General features: G+C 56.7%; 3 protein-coding genes across 4 annotated transcripts in view; all 3 read left to right on the forward strand.

The window, feature by feature from the left end:
• Positions 1-6: 6 nt before the first annotated feature.
• CNPPD1 (cyclin Pas1/PHO80 domain containing 1) lies at positions 7-6,305 on the forward strand. Its single transcript, XM_039697647.1, has 8 exons — positions 7-265; positions 410-512; positions 2,900-2,981; positions 3,546-3,666; positions 3,751-3,879; positions 4,050-4,111; positions 4,246-4,363; positions 4,853-6,305. Exons 1-8 carry the CDS (start codon positions 197-199, stop codon positions 5,483-5,485), a joined length of 1,317 nt encoding a protein of 438 aa, XP_039553581.1. The 5' UTR covers positions 7-196; the 3' UTR covers positions 5,486-6,305.
• Positions 6,306-6,461: 156 nt separating this feature from the next.
• Positions 6,462-11,666, forward strand: SLC23A3 (solute carrier family 23 member 3). Of its 2 annotated transcripts, none has more exons than XM_039697547.1 (12): positions 6,462-7,300; positions 7,554-7,714; positions 8,128-8,222; positions 8,558-8,631; positions 8,928-9,109; positions 9,263-9,386; positions 9,692-9,839; positions 9,918-10,171; positions 10,361-10,466; positions 10,541-10,708; positions 10,911-11,006; positions 11,168-11,666. In XM_039697547.1, the coding sequence occupies exons 1-12, from the start codon at positions 7,193-7,195 to the stop codon at positions 11,497-11,499; spliced, it is 1,848 nt and encodes a 615-aa protein (XP_039553481.1). In that variant the 5' UTR covers positions 6,462-7,192; the 3' UTR covers positions 11,500-11,666. The 2 variants fall into 2 exon arrangements, with proteins under 2 accessions (XP_039553481.1, XP_039553491.1); XM_039697557.1 differs by having other exon boundaries at positions 7,620-7,714.
• An 817-nt stretch (positions 11,667-12,483) lies between these two features.
• Positions 12,484-21,074, forward strand: part of NHEJ1 (non-homologous end joining factor 1) — a 43,055-nt gene continuing 34,464 nt past the window's right edge. The window contains exons 1-5 of the mRNA XM_039697896.1: positions 12,484-12,580; positions 13,113-13,298; positions 14,148-14,357; positions 16,619-16,757; positions 18,136-18,194. Of these exons, the coding sequence (XP_039553830.1) occupies positions 13,113-13,298; positions 14,148-14,357; positions 16,619-16,757; positions 18,136-18,194 (594 nt within the window). The 5' untranslated portion in view covers positions 12,484-12,580. The remainder of the gene's footprint in view (positions 12,581-13,112; positions 13,299-14,147; positions 14,358-16,618; positions 16,758-18,135; positions 18,195-21,074) is intronic.

A 21,074-nucleotide genomic window follows, 5' to 3' on the forward strand; every position in this document is an offset into this window, starting at 1 on the left:
CACCGGCCGCGCGTGCGCCCGGCGGCGGCAGGGGCGGGGACCGGCCGCGCCCCCGCGCCGGAACAGGAAGGGCGGAAGGGCGGGCGGCGGCGGTCCGGCTGGGAGCGGCTCGGAGCGCTCCGCTCCCGACGCTGCACCGGGCCTCGGCCTCGGAGCCGGAGGGGATCTGTCAGCCCCTGCCCTGCGAGCGGGCAGGATGGAGCTGGACGAGCTGCTGCTGGACGAGGAGGGCGCCTTCTCCCTCAGTGGGTTCCAGGAGTTCACGGTGAGTGTCCCGCTGTTAGCAGGCCTCGGGGCGCTCCCGCGGAGCCCGTGTGGGCGCACGGCCCGGCCCGGCGCGGCCCTGAGCCGGGCTGCGGGCTGAGCTGAGGAGCGCTCTGGCCTTCCTCACGTTCCTGTCTGCCCTCAGTTCCTGCCCAGGCACCAGCAGCTGAGCGAGAGGGTGCGGAAGCGGCTCTATTATGGCTGGGACAAAGACTGCAGCCTGGATAATCTCTCCAGCCCTGTGGCAGGTGGGTTGCTGGTTGTCCCCAGATGGTAATGCTGAGTCAAAGGGGTTGGAAGTAGCCCAAGGGGCCGAGACCAGTAGGTCACCTGCTTCGTCCCCAGCGCCAAATCCCACCCCTGGCCAGCCTTTCCCGCTCAGTACAACACAGCAGGGCAGGATGCCAGAGCCTCATGGTTTCTGTTCTCTGTTTTGTTGCCCCGTCTGGCTGTTACTGCATTTTTGACATTGTTATCCTGGTGTATAAAGTCCTTTACATTGCTTGTGAATTCCTTGGCAGAGCAGGTTGTGAGCTTGTTCTTGCTGAGAGCTGTCTTAGGTAATTGTTTATGCTCTGCAAAACACTCAGGGTTTTGTTCAACTTCTAGTTGTGAGCACCAAGGTGACAAGTTCTTGCTGTGTTTGTCTGAATCACTTCTTTTTTTTTTTTTTCTTTTTTTTTTTTTTTTGTGTGTGTGCCTGTCAGTTGAGCAGTGTTTTGGGGGGCAGAAGAACAAGGCTGCGGTAAGGCTGAGGAGCTTGTGCAGGAGATGGTGGAGAGGAATGAAAAAAGGACATGCAGTGGTTTGGTAGAGGGCCTTCACTGTGTGGATTTCTCAGCATTTCCATGAGCTGCTTGCTGGGGAAATGGTCTGAAGTTGCCAGGGGGCTGTGTGTGATGTGCCTTGGTGAGGAGGAGGATGCTGAGCCTGTGGTGCCAGGGCAGACCCAGGCTGAGCAGCCAGCTGCCTGGGCACTGCAGGGTGTCACGAATTCCAGCACAAGCAGTGTGAGGGAGGCTCAAGGCTGACATTACACCGGGGTGGGACTGTTCCATGGATGAAAGTTCAAAGGGTACAGTCAAGCAGGAAAACTGTTGGGGGCTATTAACTCTAAGGCTTGCCTTGCATTCAGGAAATGCTGTGGTTCCAGCAGCTGGGGGTAAAAGTGGCACATGGAGAATGTGTCCATGGGCTGATCTGCTTTTACAGCCTTCCTTCACCAGCTGCTTTCAAAAAATGGGACCCAGGACTATGATATCTGTCATTGCTACATGGCAAGTTTATGGCACTGTTCTCAAACAAGATAGAGGCTTGTTGGGAGAGTGGAATAGCAGGAAAATGTCTTTGATATTGGAGGCTGGTTGCAGAAGGCAGCGTGGCCCTGTCTGAGGAGAGAAGTTGAAATATGAATTTGTTCCTTTGGAGACAGAAGAACAGTAACCACACTCAGTGTGCTGTGCTGTGAGATGGGAAACTCATCAGCTGCTGTCCATTCCCTCTAGGACAGGCCACTGTTGTGAGTTGGATTTGTGGGCTGAAGAATTTGGTTTTGTATCAGGACGAGCTTGTAGGGATCACTTGGGATGTTGGTGCTGCCTCTGTGGTGGCACAGTGGTGGCCTGGAAGGGCAGAGAGCAGCAGTGGGAGAGGCTGGGCACAGCCAGTGGGTGGCTGGAGCTGTGTCTGCCTGGCTGCACGTCCCAGGAGTGGTGTGGGCTGGATGGTGTAGGGAAGTTCCTCAGAGCCGTGGTTTCTGAGCTTGGTGGCTGCTCTTTGGGCAAATCACTCATGTCAGTACAGGCATTCTCTTAGTTGCTGGAGAGATGTAGAAAGGAGGGGTGCAGTGGTGCTGCCCCTGGTAGCTGGAAATGCAAGGCTGCTGAGACAGACTCTCCTCTCAATTCTGTCAGACAAGGGCTCAGAAACAAAAAAGGAGTTGAAGTTTCCTGTCTAAAGCACTTCTTGTCTAGCATCACACTGTAGTGCTGCTTGGGATGCTCCACCTGGTCCTGTTGTGTAGGGAAGTGAGATGGGAGCTGCTGGAGCCACAGCATACATCAGTGTCTGTGCTTGATTGCTGGGGCATGTCCCTGAGTGCAGGGGAAGCAGGCTGGGCTGCAGTTACACCGTATCAGTGCTTTGATACCTTTAGTCCTTCAGGCCCCTGCTCACATGGATACCTCCTACTCCATCCCAGGGTGGTGTAGGGTAAGCTGGAGCCATGCTGGGGAGATCTGGAGGGGGAAGATGCTGGTGGTTGGAGGGGAGCAAAGGACCATCAAGATGTGCTGTGACATCAGCAAGAAGGCCTCCAGAAGGGCTGTCTGGGGTCCTGCAGGGTGAGGGCAGGATGTTCCTCTGCAGCTGACTGCTGGGGGTTCCCTGTGACACAGACCTGCTGATCTGCACTGCCGCAGGGCCTTGGTCACTCACATCCTCTTCCTGCTGTGATTTGCCTGCCCTGCATGTTTGTTCCTCACTTGTTCCTGACCTCTCATAAGGCCTCATAGTTTAACCTAAACTTGAAGGGCTGAGCAAACACCAAGACCTGATGGGCTTGTAGGGAGAAGGGGAGAGGAGGGCATGGGCTGGACCACACTGGACTAACTCTTTTGGTGCTTTTCGGTCCTAGATATTGCTGTGGAGTTGCTGCAGAAAGTGGCTCCCAGTCCTATCCGCAGACTCCAGAAGAAATATGTGTCTCATGTATCTCGGTAAGAAGCAAAACCTGTCCCTTCATGTCTTGTGTCAGAACTTGGAGCTCTGGTCTTACCTGTGACTCACTTTGTCTCCTGGGCCAGCCACTGGCTTTGTGCCTAGGCCTGATTAGTGTCAAAGAGAAGCTGGAGGCATGGACAGCCGGCACAGTGACTTCCTGACACAGCCGGCTTCGAGTTTATCCTGCTCTTTGGGGTGCATATGTGCTCTTGTTACTGGGAGTTTGTACTGGCTGGATCTGCAGCTCCCAGGGTAGCCAGATTTGAACCTGGAGTCTCCTCTTGGCAGCTGAGCTCTTGCAGCATGCCTTGTGGCAGACAGGGCTGCTCAGTTTGGAGCTGGCTGTGCCTGGGAACAGAAACCAGGGCTTTCTGCTCTCCACCCTGCATCCCTGGCACTTTCTGTTGCTGCAGCTCAGGACAACTGGCACAGAGCTGGCAAGGCTGTGATCTGTCTAGCAATTTGCTAAACCTTCCTACTGTCTGCATGGGGAGGGAGCAGCCAAGTTGTGTCCTGGTGCCTGGGATGTTTGTAGCATTGGTTCTTGTCCTGTCCTACAGGGAAGCTTGCATCTCGCCCTGCTCCATGATGTTGGCACTGGTTTACATTGAGAGGCTCCGGCACCGCAACCCTGAATACCTCCAGCAGATCTCCTCTTCAGACCTCTTCCTGATCTCCATGGTGAGCAGTGGGCAGGGGAGTAACTGGGCTGGCGGGAAGTGAGTACAGGGGAGGCTGAAATCCTGTCCTTTGTGCTACTTTTAGATGGTTGCAAGTAAGTATCTGTATGATGAAGGTGAGGAAGAGGAGGTGTTCAACGACGAGTGGGGAGCAGCAGGGAAGGTGGATGTCCAGACCATGAACACACTGGAGATGAACTTCCTGAGCGCCATTGTAAGTGAAACTGTAACTGCTGCCAACTGTTTCATAGAGCAGGGGAAAAGAGACGTGGAGGGGAGTCTGGATTTCTGTTTTTCTTCCACATGCTCCCATGAAGGGATAGATAAAGATGTGTCTGGGTGCCCTGCCCTGACTGCACTGACCTTTAACTGCTGTCCCGGCAGGACTGGAGTCTCTACACAGATCCTCGGGAGCTGTTTGAAGTGCTGAGCTGGCTGGAAGGACGGTAGGTGTCCAGGGTGGGGGTCATCCCTTTATCTTGTGTTGCAGCCTGGTTCTGCCCCTTCTTGGAGGTAGTCCTGCTCTCCTTGTACAGAACTTAAGCAGGGTCTTCTCCAAGCTTTTTTTTTTTCGTTGCAGTGTGGCTGAAAAACAGGGCATGTGGCGTGGCTGGTTCACCTACACAGATCTGTGTGTCCTCATGGAGCAGTCCATGTGGCAGCATGTGCTGGGCCAGTTCTACCAGCAAGTGGTGAAGGTAAAGGCATAGGAGAGCAGCTAATTGCACGAACATGGGACCCAGCAGGCTGTGGATTTGGAGCAGGATTCTCTTTTCCACTGAAAGCAGCACCTTGGTTTATTCTCTGTTGAAAAGGGAAGCTGTCAGAAGATGCTGATTTGCAGCTGCACTGCCTGAGGCACTGCAGCCCCGTGCTGGGTAGTGCCCTGTGCTAGACCATAGCCCCATAAGTTGTGGTGGCATGGAGGCAACTGGGTACCAGCTAGGGTTTTGAACAGGAACTGTCAGCTTTTAGCTGGGCATTTTGGTCTGTGATATTTAGGCCCAGCTTTGGGCAGGCTGTGTGCTGCTCACTGTAGCAGTGTGGCTGCCTGCTCTCGGCATCCAGCCTTGGAGCTGGTGATGCTTTTTCCTGTCACGGTTGCTGGGTTGATCGTGGCCATGCTGCATCCTGGCTGTTGGGGGTGCTGCTGGGGATGTCTGGGCTAACATTTGTCTTCTCCCTAGCTGGCCTGCCTCCTGGGTGTGGTGTACCTGACGGGCTTCGCAGCCATCTTCGCCTCCATCACGGTGGTGCACCGGTCTGTGTGCATGAGGAGTGTCAGCACTGCAGCCCCCCGGCCTGTGCTGTTCCCTGAGAAAGGGAGCTGCCAGCTGGATGCCCAGCCAGCCCCAGCCCCTGGCCAACCCCAGCCCGAGCTGCCCAATGTCTCCTCAGCCAGCTGCACCCGTTGCCTGGAGGAGAATGAGACGACCAAGGAGCCCCATCGTGGAGGTGTCACGGCGACTGCACTCTACCTGTGGAGCAGCGTGATGACGGCCCTGTCCTACCCAAAGGCACCTGATCTAGCCCAGCACAGGCGCCTCCCACAAGGTCCTTTCCGGAAAGTGCCCACTGCCTGTGAGAGATCCAACCGTACCAGCCCTGCTGCAGCCCCCAGCCAGCCTGGCCCTTTTGGACTCGCCGTGCTCCCGGCTCCTCCGGTGCTCCACTGCCATGCTTGCTCAGCCACTGCAGGCCCCACGTGGGATGCAGCCCCCAACCGTGAGGACTGGCTGGACCCCCTGGGGCTGAAGCAGTGCTTCTTGCATACTGCAATGGATCTCAGTAGAATCAAGAGCTTCATTTTTCCCAGCTAGGAGTATAGAACAGCAGCCCCGTTCCCCTTCCCTTCTAGTGTGGCACAACTCACTTCCTTACACTTCTGGGACCCCTGATCCCTGGAACTGCAGGAGGCTGAAGGCCCCTGCATTACTTTCAAACCAGCACTTGTGTCCCCCCACCTAGGGCAGGGATATTCTTCACTTGGGGCTGCTGGGACAGGTTGGCATAGAGCTGGCTTGCTGGGGTGGGAACTCAATAGCTGGAGGGTAAATATGGGTCACCTTTGGGCTGGGGTGCTTGTGCAAAGGGGGTATTGGACCTCTTCCTGTAGTGAGTGGTGTTGGACACAGGTGGCATATGGGATGTTGGAGGCTGGGACTGTGTGTGCAGGGTGGAGAGGCTAAGGCAGTGACCCCAGTGAGAAGCTGAGATGCCTGGGGTAGGGGAGAGGAGGTTGAAGGAGGTGGGAGTTAGCTGGCTGGTCATAGCAGTATTTACATTTGGGGGATGTTAGGGCACTTCTTGGAACTTGCAAGAGTGACACCAAGCAGGTACCCTGATGTGGCTGTGCCCTGCTGGGCTTGGTGGGGATGAAGTGTGCTTAGGGCTGAACTTCCTTATCCTGCTTGTGTTGGATGTTTTGAATCTGGGGTGCTCTGTGACCCCATCCCAAACCCCAGCTGTCTGTGTCTGTGAGAAAATAGTGCCTGACTGCTCCTCAGAGTGGGAAGAAGGCACCCTGTCTTGCTGACCAGGCCAGCTCATCGTGCCCCTTCTTTTTACTGTGGATTTTACACCTGTTTTTCACTCTTTTGTAGATGCAACTCTCTTCCAATAAAAGTAGTTCTTGCTGTGTGCCTGCCTCATCCTGTTGAGCTGCTCCATGCTGGCAGCATGTCTGCCCCAGAGTGGAGCCACATCCATGCAGCTGTGCCTGCTCCTGGAGCTGCTGTGCACGACAAATCCTAGGTGCTGCCAGTGAGCCCAGGTGACCTGCAAGGCCTGTCCTGCAGTCTCTCTCCTGACATGAGGGATATCAGGTCTGGTGCAGGCAGGGACAACAGGAGAGGAGGATCCCCATCCTTGGGAATGCAGGGAATGCATGTTCTCTTCACTGCTCTTTGCTCTCCAAAGTCTTACCTGTTAATGAGTGAGCCTTGAGCAGCAAGGGCTTGACCAGGTCACTGACACAGCCACCTCTGCCCCGTGACAAAAACACGAGCATCCCTTTCCAGCCAAGCAGGCAGCTTCTGTCCCTGGCATCCTTGTCCAGTGGCAGGATTCAGTACTCTCCTGTAAAATAGACCCCCACTAGAGCCCAGGCTGGTCCACGAGGGCAGCAGATGCCCCTGCAGATACTGGGGTGAAACAAGCATGAGCAGGGCATACTGAAGCTGGAGGATGCTGCTGGTGGGAGTAGTGTAAGCACATGGAGGAAGAGGTGTCAAGGCTGTGGCCTTCCCAGTGCTTGCCCACAGGCACTGATGGGCCCCAGGCTGTGGGTAGTTGGCCTGCTTGTGGCTGCCTGTCACCTGGCCCTCATGGTGACAAACCAGGGTGACACTTGCATTCCTGGCCACAAGGGCAGATTACTAACCAACTCAAGTTAATGGCTAACCCTGGGGCAGCTCCTGCAGAAGGTGGAAGTTCAGCCATGTGAGGATTTAGGAGGAGCTCTTAGGGGTGGGAGCCAGCCCACCCTCTGCACCGAAAATTGGGAGCGGTGTGGGGAAGGCAGCAGCATGAATGGGGGCCGTGGCAGAGCACCTGGAGCTGGGAGCCCCTTGCTCACATCGTGCTCCTCCCAGAAGGTGTGCTCCTGGGTGATGAGCTGCTGCTTAGCCCTTCAGGTAAGGGGGGACCATGGTGAGCAGCCAGAGAGATGGGATGATGAGGAGAGGGCTGGATCCTCTCACATTGCAGGGCAGGGGCTGCATCCTGCCAGACAAAGGGTGTGTAGGGCTCTGGTCAGTGTGTGGGCAGTAGTGAGTGCTACCCAGGTGGTGTCAGTGGGCATCCACCCTCTCAGGGGGCCTGGGCATAGGGAGCTGCAGCTCTGGGTGCTGCAAGGAGTTGTGACTGCTCCATGTCTTCCCTGCACAGCACCTGGCTGTGCAAACGTCCTTGCTCTGCATCTTCCATCTCCTCCTGCTGCCCACCCTGCCCCAGGAGCCGCCTCATGCCCAGACCACCAGCAAGCTGCTGGCACGAAGCCTCTTTGCCTGCGGCGTCTCCACCCTGCTGCAGACCACCCTGGGGAGCAGGTGAGAAGGGAAGTGGGAAGGGGCACAAGGAAAACCTTTGCACTACATCTCTGCACAGTTGTCACGGATGTTCCCTCCCTCTCACACACACCTCTAGAAAAACTTTCCCTCTAGCTCTTCGCTGCCTTGCTCCAACATCATACACAGCTCCTTCAGACCATCTGATGCCTGTGCTGCCCACACAGGCTGGGTATGGGATTCAGCAAAGCCTCTGACCTCTGTATCCACTCCATGTGCTGTCACTTGGGTTGTACTAGGGCACATGTAAAATATGGAGTAACCTCCTGCCACTCTGGGGTTCTTATCTGCTTCCCTTCCCACCCCTGTTCCTCTGGCAGCCTGGGCTCTTGGAGCAACCCAGTTCCCTTCCCTGTCCTTCCTTCCTAATGTGCCGTTCTTGTCCCCTTCCTCAGGTTGCCACTGGTTCAAATCCCATCCTTTGAGTACTTGGTCCCTGCCATGGTGCTGAGCTCCCACCTGTCCCCTGGTGCCAGCACAGACAGGAATGGTAAGCACAGCCCTGGAGCCTGTGTCCCTTGGGGCCTGGGCCATGCTGGTGCCAGGGGGATGGCAATGATGAGGTGCCTGGCAGGTGGAGTAGGGATGAGGGGTAGCAAAGGGTCCTGCCTGCTGGCCCTTCTGGTGATGGTGCACAGCACCCTACTCACTCCTGAGTGCACTTGCAACGTATCTGGTCACTTCCCCAGGGCCAGGGCTTATGGAGATGGACATGCTGGCACACTTTCCCTTCTGTAGCCAGCAGTCACCCTACTGCACCCTCTTGGGCACAGCTCCGGAGCCCAGGATCCATGTGTATCCCATCCTTCCAAAATTCCCTTCCAGGCACAGCCATGGCCAGTACATGCCTTGTACCTCATTGCAGAGACACAGGGAGCTGGGCTGACTCACTGCAAGAGGTGGGTGCTCCTGTGCTGAAATGGGGGTCCCTATCCTGCTCCATCAGCTTTCCACTCGTCACCCATATCCCTGTACCCCCAGTCTCTTTTCCTGGGATTTGCCATGAAGAGAGTTGTGAAGGCAATGGGGATCATGATGCATGTCCACATATATGTTTTTCTCTGCTTGGGGTGAGCAGAACACATGAAACAAGCGCTTGTTCCCTGCTGCTGGGGTGGTGGGAATGTGGCCAAGGGAAGGTGTTGGACTGCTCTCTGTGCATCCTGCCCCACAGGCCCATCCTTTCCTCCTGCAGGTCTCTGGAGCAGTGCTGATCTCTGGGCTGATTCAGTTGGCACTGGGAGTGTCTGGCGTGTGTGGGTGGGCAGTGCGGCACTGCGGGCCCATGGTCCTGGCCCCCAGCCTCTCCATCATCGGGCTGTCTGCGTACAAGGAAGCTGCTTTCTTCTGCTCCACTAACTGGGGAGTAGCACTGCTGTATGTGAGCCCAGGGACTGCAGTGGTGGGCAGCTACTGAGCCTTTCTTTCACCAGCAGGACAGGGATGGGGCACCCCTGCAGTGCACGGTGCACATTTGGGGACCCATCACTGACTGTGATGCTGTGTGGTGACCTGTGCTCACTCTCCTAGGCTCATGCTCCTCGCTGTCACCTTCTCCCAGCACCTGCGGTCCTGTCGCCTGCCCTTCTGTGCCTGGCCCCATGCTTGGGAGGGCTCCACAGAGCATTCAGTTCCCACCCTGCGCACATTCTCGGTACTGTGGTTTGTCTCTTCACTGTCACCAGGCTTCTCTCTCCAAGCCTGCCTCTTTGGTGTGGGGTTAGGTGAGACCTGGAGCACAGGCAGGCATGAAGAGCTCTGGTGCAGCTCCCATGGATACTTCTGGGGAAGCATTGGGAGACCTAGGGTGTTGGAGCAGAACAGCTTGGGATGCTTCCTGCAGGGGTAAGGGGAGATGTGGCACGACTCCTTGGGAGATGTGACAGGACAAGGATGGGGTGCTAGCCAGGGCAGGCAGGGGAGGAGGGTCCCCTGCTAGGGTCCCCTTTTGCTTTGCAGGTACTGCTCCCATTTGCTGGTGTCTGCCTCCTCTGTGCCATCCTCAGCTACTTCCACATTCCCTGGGAATCACTGGATGTGACCATGGCACAGCTGTCCTGGGCCAACAGCACTTCCAATGCCCCTTGGATCCACATCCCCTATGCAGGTAGGGGGCAGCAGGGCTGAGTGCAGCATCCACGTTTGGACAGGATTTCTATCACTGTCCCTTTTCCCTCCACTGCAGGAGCGTGGAGGTGGCCGCTGCTCACGCCCCGGGCGCTGGCAGTGGGCATGGCCATGGCCGTCGGCTGTAGCATGAACTCTGTGGGCTGCTACGTGCTGTGTGGGAGGCTGCTGCGAGTGCCCCGGCTGCCCCCTCACGCCTGCAACCGGGGGCTTTGCATGGAAGGGCTGGGCAGCCTCCTGGCGGGACTGCTGGGCACCGCAGGGGGCACGGCCTCCAGCATTGCCAACACCTGTGCCACTGGCTTCACGCAGGTATGCCAAAGGAGGGGAATCGGGTTGGCAAGGGATGGGGAGGCAGTCGAGCAGGTGTGTGGGACTTGTAATTGCCAGGCTGTCACCGAGCCAGCTCTGGGAAAGGTTAGGTGTGTGTAGCAGAAGGGGGCGGGAGACAGAGCAGGGGGTGATGCTATCCATCCTCACTTTCCCACTCCTCCTTCCCAGGCTGGCTCTCGCCGCTCAGTGCAAGTAAGCGCCCTGGTGTGCATGGTGCTGGGCACGTCCCCGAGGCTGGCAGGGCTCCTCACCCATGTCCCACTGGCAGTTCACGGTGGGTACCCCGCCCTGCCCCTTGCTGCAGCACCTGCAGCCTGCCTGGCACCTCCTGACTCCTGCCCCTCGCAGGAGGGGTGCTTTGTGTAACCTACGCCGTGGCTGTGGGCACGGGGATCTCCTACTTCCAGTACACAGACATTGACTCAGGGAGGAACATCTTCATTGTTGGCTTTGCCATGTTCATGGCACTGCTGGTACCGCGGTGGTTCGGCACGGCTCTGGCTCCCCTGGCCACAGGTACGAGGGACATTCCCCAGGCAAGGCAAAGCCTTGAGTCCCGTGGCATGGTGACCACACATCTCCAGTGTTCTGGGAGGCTGGGTCAGCTCATGGCAGCAGGCAGCTGTCTCTTCAATGCCCCATTCTGCCATGGATGCTCATGCCCCTTTTCCTTGGCTGGGCTGGGGCCTCCTGGCTGATTCTGGCACTGTCCCTGCAGGCTGGGTGCCACTGGACCTCCTCTTCCTCTCCCTGCTTATGGTCCCTGTCTTCTTAACTGGCTTCTTGTCATTTTTTCTGGAGAACACGGTCTCAGGTGAGGGGCTGCCCTAGGTGCTCTGCATATGCCCTGCTCTAAGGACTGGATCTGTCCATGGGGCAAACCACCAGCTCTGCCTCTGGGCAGTCCTACTGAGAGTGCTGGTGTGGGCTAGGAGGAAGGGGCTTCCATTTCACTGCCTACTTTCCTGCTTTCAGGAACACTGGAGGAACGAGGGCTGCTTTCTGAGCAGCCATGGAAAGCCAGAGCTGGTGACTGTCACCCCTATGGAGAGAGAGGGGAAGCCAGCCGAGCCTACAGGCTCCCTGCTGGGCTAAGGAGGCTGCTGCCATCTTCCTGCAAAGCCTTTCCGTGCTGCTTCCTCTGCCCGAGGAGTGAGGAAGAGGAGGAGGGCAGCTGTGCCACTGAGGAGGGGACTGCTGGCCCGGGGGAAGGGACACACCTGCTCCCCAAACCCAGCTCTGGGGAGCTGCAGCCAGCAATCAGGCCAAGCCAGACAGACATGCCTGCATGGCACTCTGTGGCCTGACCCTGTCATCTGGGGGTGCCTCATGTGAAAACAGGGCTGTGTCCTCCAGGCAGCTTGTGAGCCACTTTCTCCTCATTTCTGAAGCCCTCGAGGACTGGAGGAACCTGAGCTTCCACCCTCCTAACACAAACCTAATTTTCCTGCTTGAGAGCGAAATATAAAAACCTTCAACCAACTTTGCCTTTTCCATGAGTTTTCTTTCCAGATGGGATTTACCTGGGGTATATACCACCAGGTATACATCTCTGGCACTCCAGGCTGCTCCAGGCTCGTGGTGCAACTCGGCTCAGTTTCCCAAACAATGAACACCCTTTCACCTGCAGTCAGATAGTCCCAGTAGTGCTCACCATATAAATACCCACTAGGGGATTTCCCTGAAGTAGAACATCTCCCTCCACCTGGTCCCAAGCTGAAACACCCGAAGGTGGATGCAGGGTGGGAGGGATGAGGTGGCACTGTGTGTGCAGATCCCTGGGTGTGAGCTCTCTTTCCCCAGCTCGCTGTGACCCCCACAGCTGTACACAGCAGGATAACGCACAGCTCATCCTCATCCAAACAGCATCCCCACCTGACCCTAAATTTCAGCTGTGCCTGAAGTCCAGCTGGTTCCTGCAGCCCAAACCCGATCATGCAAGCTAGTCTGTCCTGCACTGCAAAGTTCTTGCCTACTCTCGTAAGGATCCAAACCCCGTGTGCTGACCGTGCTCTCCTGTCACTGCCCAGGGAGGCGGCTGCAGCCTGCGTGCTGGGGACAGGGGTGAGAGGAGGGGTGCGTGCAGAGTGTCAGTGGGAGACTCGGGGCAGCGCATCAGGAGCAGTTTGTGGGCCCGGCCTGCATGGCCTCGCTGCATGAGGGACACGGCAGCTCTGTTCGTGTCCTTACGGGCACGCACGGGAACCCCAGCGGCTCCCGGGGGCCGTGAGGCAGGGACGGCAGCGCAAGGAGCCGCCCATCCCGGCGTGCCCCGGCCCGCCGCCGCGGAAGAGAGCGGCATGCCGGGAGCCGTAGTCTGCCCGGCCTCCGGCCCGGCGCCGCTCCGAGCCCGCGCCTCTGCGCCCGGCCGTGCCCCTGCTGCCCCGGGTAACGCTGCGGCCCCGCTGAGCCCGCGGGCACCCCGGGTGTTTGGGGGGCTGGAGCCCGCCGCAGGGAGGAGCGGGAAGCAGCGGTGGCCGCCGGCTCTGTGCCGTGTCGCTGCCGGCGGGCACGGCGCGGCTCGCCGGGAGCGCGGGGATGGGATGCCGCAGCCCCAGGAGGGTGCAGCGCCCAGCCGCCCGCCCGGGGCCGGTGGGGCAGCCCCAGCGCTCCTTTGGGGGCAGAGGTCTTGCCGTATTAAATCCAGCCAGCAGCGGATCAGCCGGGGAGGCAGCAGTTCCTGCTGGAGCATCTGGGGTGCTTATTGTGAGCTGCGGCAGGACCTGCCCTGCAGCAAGCTCAAAACACATGCCCCAGCTCTGCTGCTTGCATGTGAGACCAGAGCTGGCTGAGTATCCTCACTTCTGTGCTGTCAGTCATAAATGGGCCAGCCGGGACTGACGGTCCCTGTGAGGCCACCCCCGGGACCAGGTCTGCCTTGGGTGGGGGTTGAGGCAGAGTCCTCGTTGCTCTTTTGCAGATGGAGAGCTCCGAGGAGCTGGAAAGCAGCCTCCTGACCCAGCCCTGGGCTTCTGTTCGCTTTGGCGAGTCCACTTTCCTTGCCAAAGTGTGCTTCAGGGATACTGGCTATATCCTGCTGATCTCTGACCTCAGCAGTGTTTGGTACGAGAGTGCAGGCGTCGAGGCTGTGGGACAAAGGTCCAAGGTGAGTGTCTGAAAAGGCCAGGGGCCTCCTTTTCTCCTCCCAGCAGCTGACATTCCAGCATAAATTGCTTGGTGACACAATGGCTGTTGGGTCTGACTGGGCTGGGGTGCAAATGCCCAGCCTGGGAAGTCCCTGTGTGGCTCTGCCCAAGCCCTGTCACCCCACTGGGCCAAACACTCTTCTCCTGGGAGAGTGGGCCACACTATTTAGCATAGTGGGGCAGCCAGGTGGGTCTGCATACAGAGGCTGGCACAGTCTCTTCACTTGTGGGCTGGATGGGCAGCTGGTTTCCCCAGGGTCAGTGTACTAAAGAGGAGCTTGAAACAAGGCTGCCTTCTACTCATGACAGAGAGATTCTGTTCACATTCATAGCTAGTAGTCTCTCATGGGGCATCCTGTCAGCTTGGCCCCCCAAAATGCATGGAGCTGTGCCTCATCGCCTCAGCCCATGTGCCCAGGCCAATGTGCCATTGGAGTGGCATGTCCCTGTGTCACATAGTGCTGAGCGGCTGGTGGCAGGAGGGATGGGCAGATGGCTGCAGCCGTCCCCCAGCTCTGGCAGACTGTCCTGCTGTGGGCTCTCAGCCAGGCTCTGGTGCTTGTGGTGGCATGCAGAACAGATGTGCTAGTGCAGACTGCTGCACCCTGCCCATCCTGGACTGGCAGGACAGGGGAGTCTTCCCAGCATGACTGGCTTGGGAGAATCAGTGAGGAATGTCATGTCAGCTGGAAGCCAAGGCCCAGGGATAGCTTTTTGCTGTGGAACATGCAGTAGTTTGACTCCTTTGGTGCTGGGATTTCTGCTGGCTTTTCCCCAGTGCTGTGCCCCCTAACTTTGCCTTTTCCCAGGAGCTGAACAAGCGGCTGACTGTCCACGTGTCCTCCTTCCTGAACCACCTGTGCAGCTTGATGTGTCCCTTGCTGGCAGGGCAGCCAGGTGCCACCACTGCCTTCTCCTGCCAGCGCTCTCCCAGTGGCCTCAGGCTGCACGTGAAAAGCGAGCTGTCAGGACTGCCCTTCTACTGGGACTTCCACTGCTGCCCTGCTCCCTTGGAGATGGTGAGCAAACCTGCAGACAGTTCAGGGAGGGGAGTGGCCAAAATTAAGGATTATTTCCTTATGCTTAGAGGCTTTTGAGTAGTCTTAAGCCACGCTGGTGACTGTAGGTTGCCTGGCTCTGCCTTCTGCCTCTCCCAAGGCTTACTGTCCCCATTTCTTCCCACTGAGGCTTTGGTTTGTGCCATGCAGTTACACAGGGATGGCCCAGCACATGCTGCTGCTGGGGCATAAGTGGAATGTCCTCGTGAGAGCCCATCTGGAGTTCTGCATCTAAATGTGGAGTGCTTGGCACAAGAAAAACATTGACGTGTTAGAGGGGGTCCAGAGGAGAGCCACAAAGATGATAAGAGAGCTGGAGCTGTCTGCTACAAAGGCAGGTTGTGAGAGATGGGATTGTTTGGCATGGAGAAGAGAAGGCTCTGGAGACACCTCATTGCAGCCTTCCAGTACTTGAAGAGGGCTCTTTGAAAAGAGGGAGGAAAACAGCTTTTTTTACATGGGCAGATAGTGATAGGACAAGGAGAAATGTTTTTCAATTATAAGAGGAGACATTTAGATTTGCTGCTAGAAAAAATGTTTTCATTATGAGGGTGATGAGGCACTGGAACAGGTTGCCCAGAGAAGTTACAGGATGTTCCATTCCTGAAGTGTTCAAGACCAGGTTGGATGGGGCTTTGAGCAACCTGATCTAGTGAGTTATATCAAAAATCCCTTCCAAAGCAAGCCTTTAGATAATTCTGTGCCCAGTGTGGGGTGATGCCCTACCAGCACTCTGTAGAGCAGAGTGATGCTGTTCTCTTTGGCAGCAAGCCATGAAGCGGTGCACAGAGCAGCGGGTACCCCCAGATGTCCCGCAGGTCCGTCACGACGGGCGGAATTCCGGCGGATTCTCCCGGCTTTGAAGGGTTTGCTGTTTGCCGGGGCTGCCCGGCATGCTAGCCCTGTGCCACCCGCAGGTGGGGCTCCCCGGGCCCTGCGTCCCTGCGCGCACAAGAGGGCGCCCGGCGCCCGCGAACCGCCCGCCGAGCGCAGCCCCGCTCCGCCGCTGCCGCCGCTCCTCTGCCCCCGCACGGCTGCCCCCGGCCATCGCGGGGACAGCCGTGCTCCCCGGCTGCGGCGGGGCTGTTCTCACCGGCGCGGTGGAGCTGGGGAGCAGGTATTGGGGTCCTGGCTTGGCTTAGCCCCGGAGCTTGATGTCCCTCCTCGGGCAAGACGCACAGAGGCTGAGCTGAGGAGGTGCCAAGCCCCTGTTCCTGGCTGCTTCTCTGCTTTGGATGCACACAGGATCTCTGCAAGATGCCACGGAGGTGGGGAGCAGTTGGGGTGCTGAGTGTGGCTGGTGTGGATGCAGCGATGGCGACCAACTCTGCCCCAGCCAGGGGCTTGAGGAAGGCATAGAGCCTACCTGGCTTGGCCCATCCCACCTCTGCTGCAGGTGGTGCACTCCAAGTGCTCCAGAGGGAGATGACCATCACCTCTGGGCTCATATCTGGGGGTAGGCGAAGCACAGATCCCACTGCGGGCTTGCCACAGGAGTGAGAATGCTTCAGGAGCAATGCTGGGTTTGCTGTCCTCTCACCCCTGGACTCAGCCTGGCCACAGAAACATGGGGCACAGTAGGCTGGGGGATCTCAAATACCCTTCCAGAGACTGAAGGAGGTGATAGGCTGTTTTGTGTGCCTGCTGGGCCAGGGTGGCCCAAGCCCAGCTGGGCCCCGAGACAGAGGACATGGGGCTTGTGTGGTGTAAGCTTAGGGGGCATACTGGTGGGCTGCAATGGGGAGCATGCACAAGTCCTGCCTGTTGAGATCTCTTTTGCTTTTGATCTTACTTCCCTGGGAGTGCCTCTCCTGTTCATCAAGCCAGTTTGACTTCTTGGGTCTTTCTGGCTTTTCACCCAGCCATGCCTGTTTCCTGCATAGGAACGTGCCATGAGGAGTGCAGAGCCATGGGGAGGGTCTGGGTGGCACATGGGGTGCTCTCTGTTTCCTGTTGCACCCCAGGTAGTGGGTGGACATTTGCCTATGCCTGCACTCTGTTTCCATCGGGCTCTCCCAGCTAGGCTCTCCCCTGCTACAGCCTGAAATGGAGGGATGTGTCCCACAGCATCTGGCCTGCCTTCTCCCAGCTCACATCTTTTGACCATTTGCCACTGGATGTGGGGTATTTTGTGGAGCTGGGTGCCCTGCTTTTCCCACTCTGCACAGCTGTGTGCCTTCCTAGACCTGAACCTTTCCTAGAGCCTCCCTCCTCCATTGTAGGTGTTCCGTCACCTCGTGCGGCCCCTGATTCAGATGAACCTGGCGCTGCAGTGCCAGGTGCAAGAGCTGATTTCCCTGCTGCTCCAGAAGGATGCTGAGATTGAAGATTACAGGGAGAGTGGGGCCACTCTCAGCAGAGGTGAGGAGGGATGCCTGGGGCAGGGAGCAAGTTTCCTCCATAGCACTGGGCTGGCGTGCTTTGCTCCCTCTGGCTGTTCCCCAGCCTGGCTTGTGGTTCATGTTTAGCTAAGCCAGCAGCACAACAGTAGCCAGGAGGCTGGAGCAGCCTCTGGGGTGAGCTGGGGGAGGAGCAGCCCTTGACCGATAGCTGTAGCAGTTGGGGAGTTGCCAAGGGGCTCTCCACTGCTCCGAGAGCACCTGGCTGGTCCCCAGGAGCCAGCGGGATGCCAGCAAGGGCTGGCCCTGCAGTGGTGTCAGGCTCCCTTCCCAAGTGCAGTGGCTCACTGCGTGCTTGGAGAGCACCCAGGGGCTCTGGGCAGACAGGAGCCCCCTTGGGCAGGACATGGGTCAGGGGGAGCCACCTTGGGGGGTGTTTGTTCCCCACCTATGGAGGTTGGCTGGGCATCATTTTTTGGGTCATCTCTTGCTGCTGCCATGCTTTGTCCTGCTGCCACAGGTGATGCCTGCACTTCTGCAGGAACATGGGGCCCTGAGCATGCAGAGACTAATGGGGGTCAGCCCAGGCTTGTGTATCACATCCAGGAAGATGTCGTGGTCCAGACCCTGTCCCATGACTGGTGCCCCACCACAGGAGCCTGGATCTGCCCTGTAGGTGCACTACAGCTGCATTGGCCAGCTGCACTTCCCTCTACCCTGCTGCATGCAGTCTCTGCAGGGCTTGCAGCAGCCTGGACAGCCTGTCTTGGGTCCAGGGACTGATGCTGGTGAGCAGCTGGCCTCTCTTGTCCCTTACTTGGTGCAGGGCAGAGAGCTGGGAGGAAGCATTGCACCCTAGTGGCTGAGCAAATCCAGCCAGCTGCTTCTCCAGGCCACTTCTTAGCAGCAATGTGGAAAACGTAGTGTTTTGGACAAGGTGCAGAGCAGAATATAATGTCCCTGTCCTGCAAGAGGAGGACACAGGCTGGCTCACCCCTTCAGATCAGCAGCTGGACAAGCAGTGCCCTGTCCCACAGACTCACACAGCTTGTTCCAGCTGTAAGATCTGGGAATGGTGTTGAGCACGTCCTGCCACTGTTCCCTACTCCTCAATATGGAAGTGCTGGGACAAGTGTGCATGGACTATTGGCTCTGCCTGGCTGCTGTGTGCATCAGCAGGCTCAGCCATGCTTTTCCAACTTCCTTGTGGTCCTTGCACCTCCTGCTAACTGGGTGATGTGTCCCTAGCCCAAGAGGCCTGCTGATGTTTCCTGCTGATTCTGGGAAGAGCGTGCTGGAGCTTTTCTTCTGCAGCATCCTGCCCCTATGGTCAGGGAAGGGGAAGCTGGGGTGGGAGGTCTGGCCAAACCTGCCCAGGCTGATCCCTGTCCCCCTTGCAGGCCGCCTGCGGACAGAGCCCTTCCGGGAGGAGACGTTTCAGCAGAACTTCATGGCTGAGGTAAGGAACAGTGCAAGTCCTCTCTCCTTTGCCAAAGGGGTGGCTTCAGCAGCAGCTGCAGTGTGAGGTGTGCCAGGCTGGGTGGCAGCACTGGTGGGGATAGCTAGACTTGCCTAAAGAGGGGTCATGCCCTCTAGCTCTCCCTCCCATGGACCTCTTTGTGTCCTTGCACCTCATCTCTAGGGCTAGCAGAGCTGGGAACGTGCCTGACGTGGCTGGATGGGAACTACCTGGTTGCTGGGAGCTGCCAGAGGTGCAAGCCAGGCTGGCTGCTCCACGGGAGTGTGCCATCACTGGGGCATATTCATCATATTCACCTGCCTCCCAGATTGCTCTGGACCTAAACATTGCTGCTGATGGCAGGCAGAGATCAGGTGAAGGGAGAAGCCATCTCTTTTTACTTCACCTGTTGCTTTTAGAGGTGATTTTGCAGTGGCACACTGTGGGGACAGGAGCTTTCCAGCATATTATCCATGCTCCATGTCTCCTTGCACACTCAGCTCTAAAATCAGACATGTGCTTTGGAGAAACTGGGACTGCAAGGAGAGAGTCTTTGATCCTTTTGCATTACTGGAAATCATCACAGAAGCACTAAAATGATTCAGACTGATGTGTCAGGGTCAGAAATGCTTGATGCCCATTGATGCAAAAGGACTTGGGCCACTTCTGAGTGTTCCTGTGCTCACTGTGAAGGCACAGGAATGGGGGGCAGTGGTACCTGCTGGGGACCAGGCAGTCAGCCATGGTGCCAGTGCTATCACACGGGCTGTGGGAGGACGTTGCTTTATGAGATGAACTGATGTTCTTTTGCAGCAAACAATAGATGATCTGCAAAGTTTCTAAAAATTAGAGATGATCCCTCTTTTATATGCAAGGCATTGCATCTAGTGCAGGCAACTTTCCCTTGGATTATGAAGGCTAGAGATGAATTCACTGCTGGACTGCAACTTGAAGGTTGCCTAGGGACCAGTGATCATGACCAGATTACATTCACCCTGGGCACAGAAAGGACATTCCTAAGCAGTAATTTATATCCTTCATGCCTTGAAAGAGCTAATTTCCCAAAGCAGGGGGAAAATTATGAGTGAAATCAGCTCAGAGGAAACATTTAGATAGAAAAATGTGAATGAAAATGGTGAGCTCTTTCAGAAGAATTTCAGAAGCCACAAAAAGCCACAATTCCACAATCAAGAAAGAGGGCAGCGCTGGCCCAGAGCCCGTTCTGGTTCAGCAGCAAAGTGAAGGCAGCAATTAGAAATAAAAGAGCAGTTTATAACAAATGGGAGAGCAGGAGTAGATAGCAATCAATATAAATTAGAAATTATGAAGTGTAGAAAATGGGTAACAGAAGCTAAAGACATCAGGGAAAAATCACGGCGATGAACAGAAGGAAAGACTTTTATTGGGTGTAGCAGAAGAAAACCCCAAGCTCCCAGCAATAGGATAAGCTTATTAGTAGACAGGGGTGGTAAAATGATTTATACTGGACCAGACATGGCAGAAGCAGACGGTAAATGTTTCAGTGCTGTTGCTGGAAGGGTGCAGGCAGATGTGCCAGGATAGGGGGATGATGGAGTGTCTTTGTAGAAGAGTCATCTGAACAACATCTGTTAAAGATGAACATCAGGCTTGAAATTCAGAGTTCTCCAAGAGCCAGTAGGGTCTGGGGCATGGGGGAAGGTGCAGAGTGGGCAGGAGGGGCGTGAGGCAGCCCTGCACAGAGCCTGGCAAAAGCAGCTGGTGTGGAGCACATCTGGCACAGGCTGAAAAGATGGGATGGTGCTGTGTGTCCCGAGAAGCCAGGAGCAGTGTCTTGGAGCCAGACAGGGAATGGAAGGCTCTGGGAGATGCTGCCCCTCTGCATCCTCTGGTAGCCAGGTCTGAGCACTGGCTGCAGGGGCAGGCTGGTGGAAAGCTGCAGTTGTGCATTTGGTGTGCTGGGAGGGTGTGTGTCCTCCCTGCATTCAACCCATTCTTTATAAACCCAGTGGTGCTGATGATGCCATCCTGCAGCAATGAGCTGTGAGATGCAAACAGCTGCTGCCTTTGGTCTGAATGTGGTATCCCATCGTTCCTCCCGATGCCTCCTAGGTCTTGTGTTAGTGAGAAACACCAAAAGTGGCTTTTCAGCTCTTCACCACCAAAACTGGCCCTTCACCCCAGTCTCTCCTCTCATCTTGCAGCAGAAAGGTGTTCTGGGTGACCCCGTTGTCTCTGTGCAGTTACTTCAGAGCCTCCAGGCAATTTAATACTCTGTTTGTCAGCTGCTAAAAGGAGCAGCACAAGGAGCTGGGGTCCCTCAGGACATGTGGGGAGCTGGGAATGCGGTGAGCAGCTCCCATGTCTAGGTGTTCAAAAAGATGCTGGACAATCAGCAGAGAGTCACAGGAATGAATTGAGGATTGGGGAGAGAGCCTGGCATTGAGGGACTTGGAAGGGAAGAGCTCTGTCTAGCTTATCAGGGAGAAAACTGAGAGGAGCCTTGATTATAGTGTGTGTGGGTCTTTACAAGGAGAAAAGGCTGGTTAGTGAAGGGCTCTCTTTGATCTTGCAGAGAGCACTGGAGCACAAGCCAGGCACTAGGACACAGAGCCAGGGAATTTCAAGTTAGAATGGAGGCCCTTGGGTTTGCTCCTGCCAGTGATCCAGGCATGTTCCCAAGGGCAGTGGTTGATCCTCCATCTCTTAATGTCTCCAAAAGCGAGCTAGGAGCCTGCCTGGAAGAAAACCAAGTTGCTGGGTTTGGTCTTGGGATGTGCATGCTTGAACATCAGTGGACAAGAGGTCAAGAAAGATCTATTGGTCCTTCCAGTGTCTCCATCTGTGAAATGGAGCTACAGGTTGTGGATGTTTGGTTCTGGTAAGCACCTCTGGGCTGGA

The sequence above is a fragment of the Passer montanus genome, unplaced genomic scaffold, assembly GCF_014805655.1.
Source record: "Passer montanus isolate IOZ18808 unplaced genomic scaffold, ASM1480565v1 scaffold1, whole genome shotgun sequence".
Classification (NCBI taxonomy): Eukaryota; Metazoa; Chordata; class Aves; order Passeriformes; family Passeridae; genus Passer; species Passer montanus.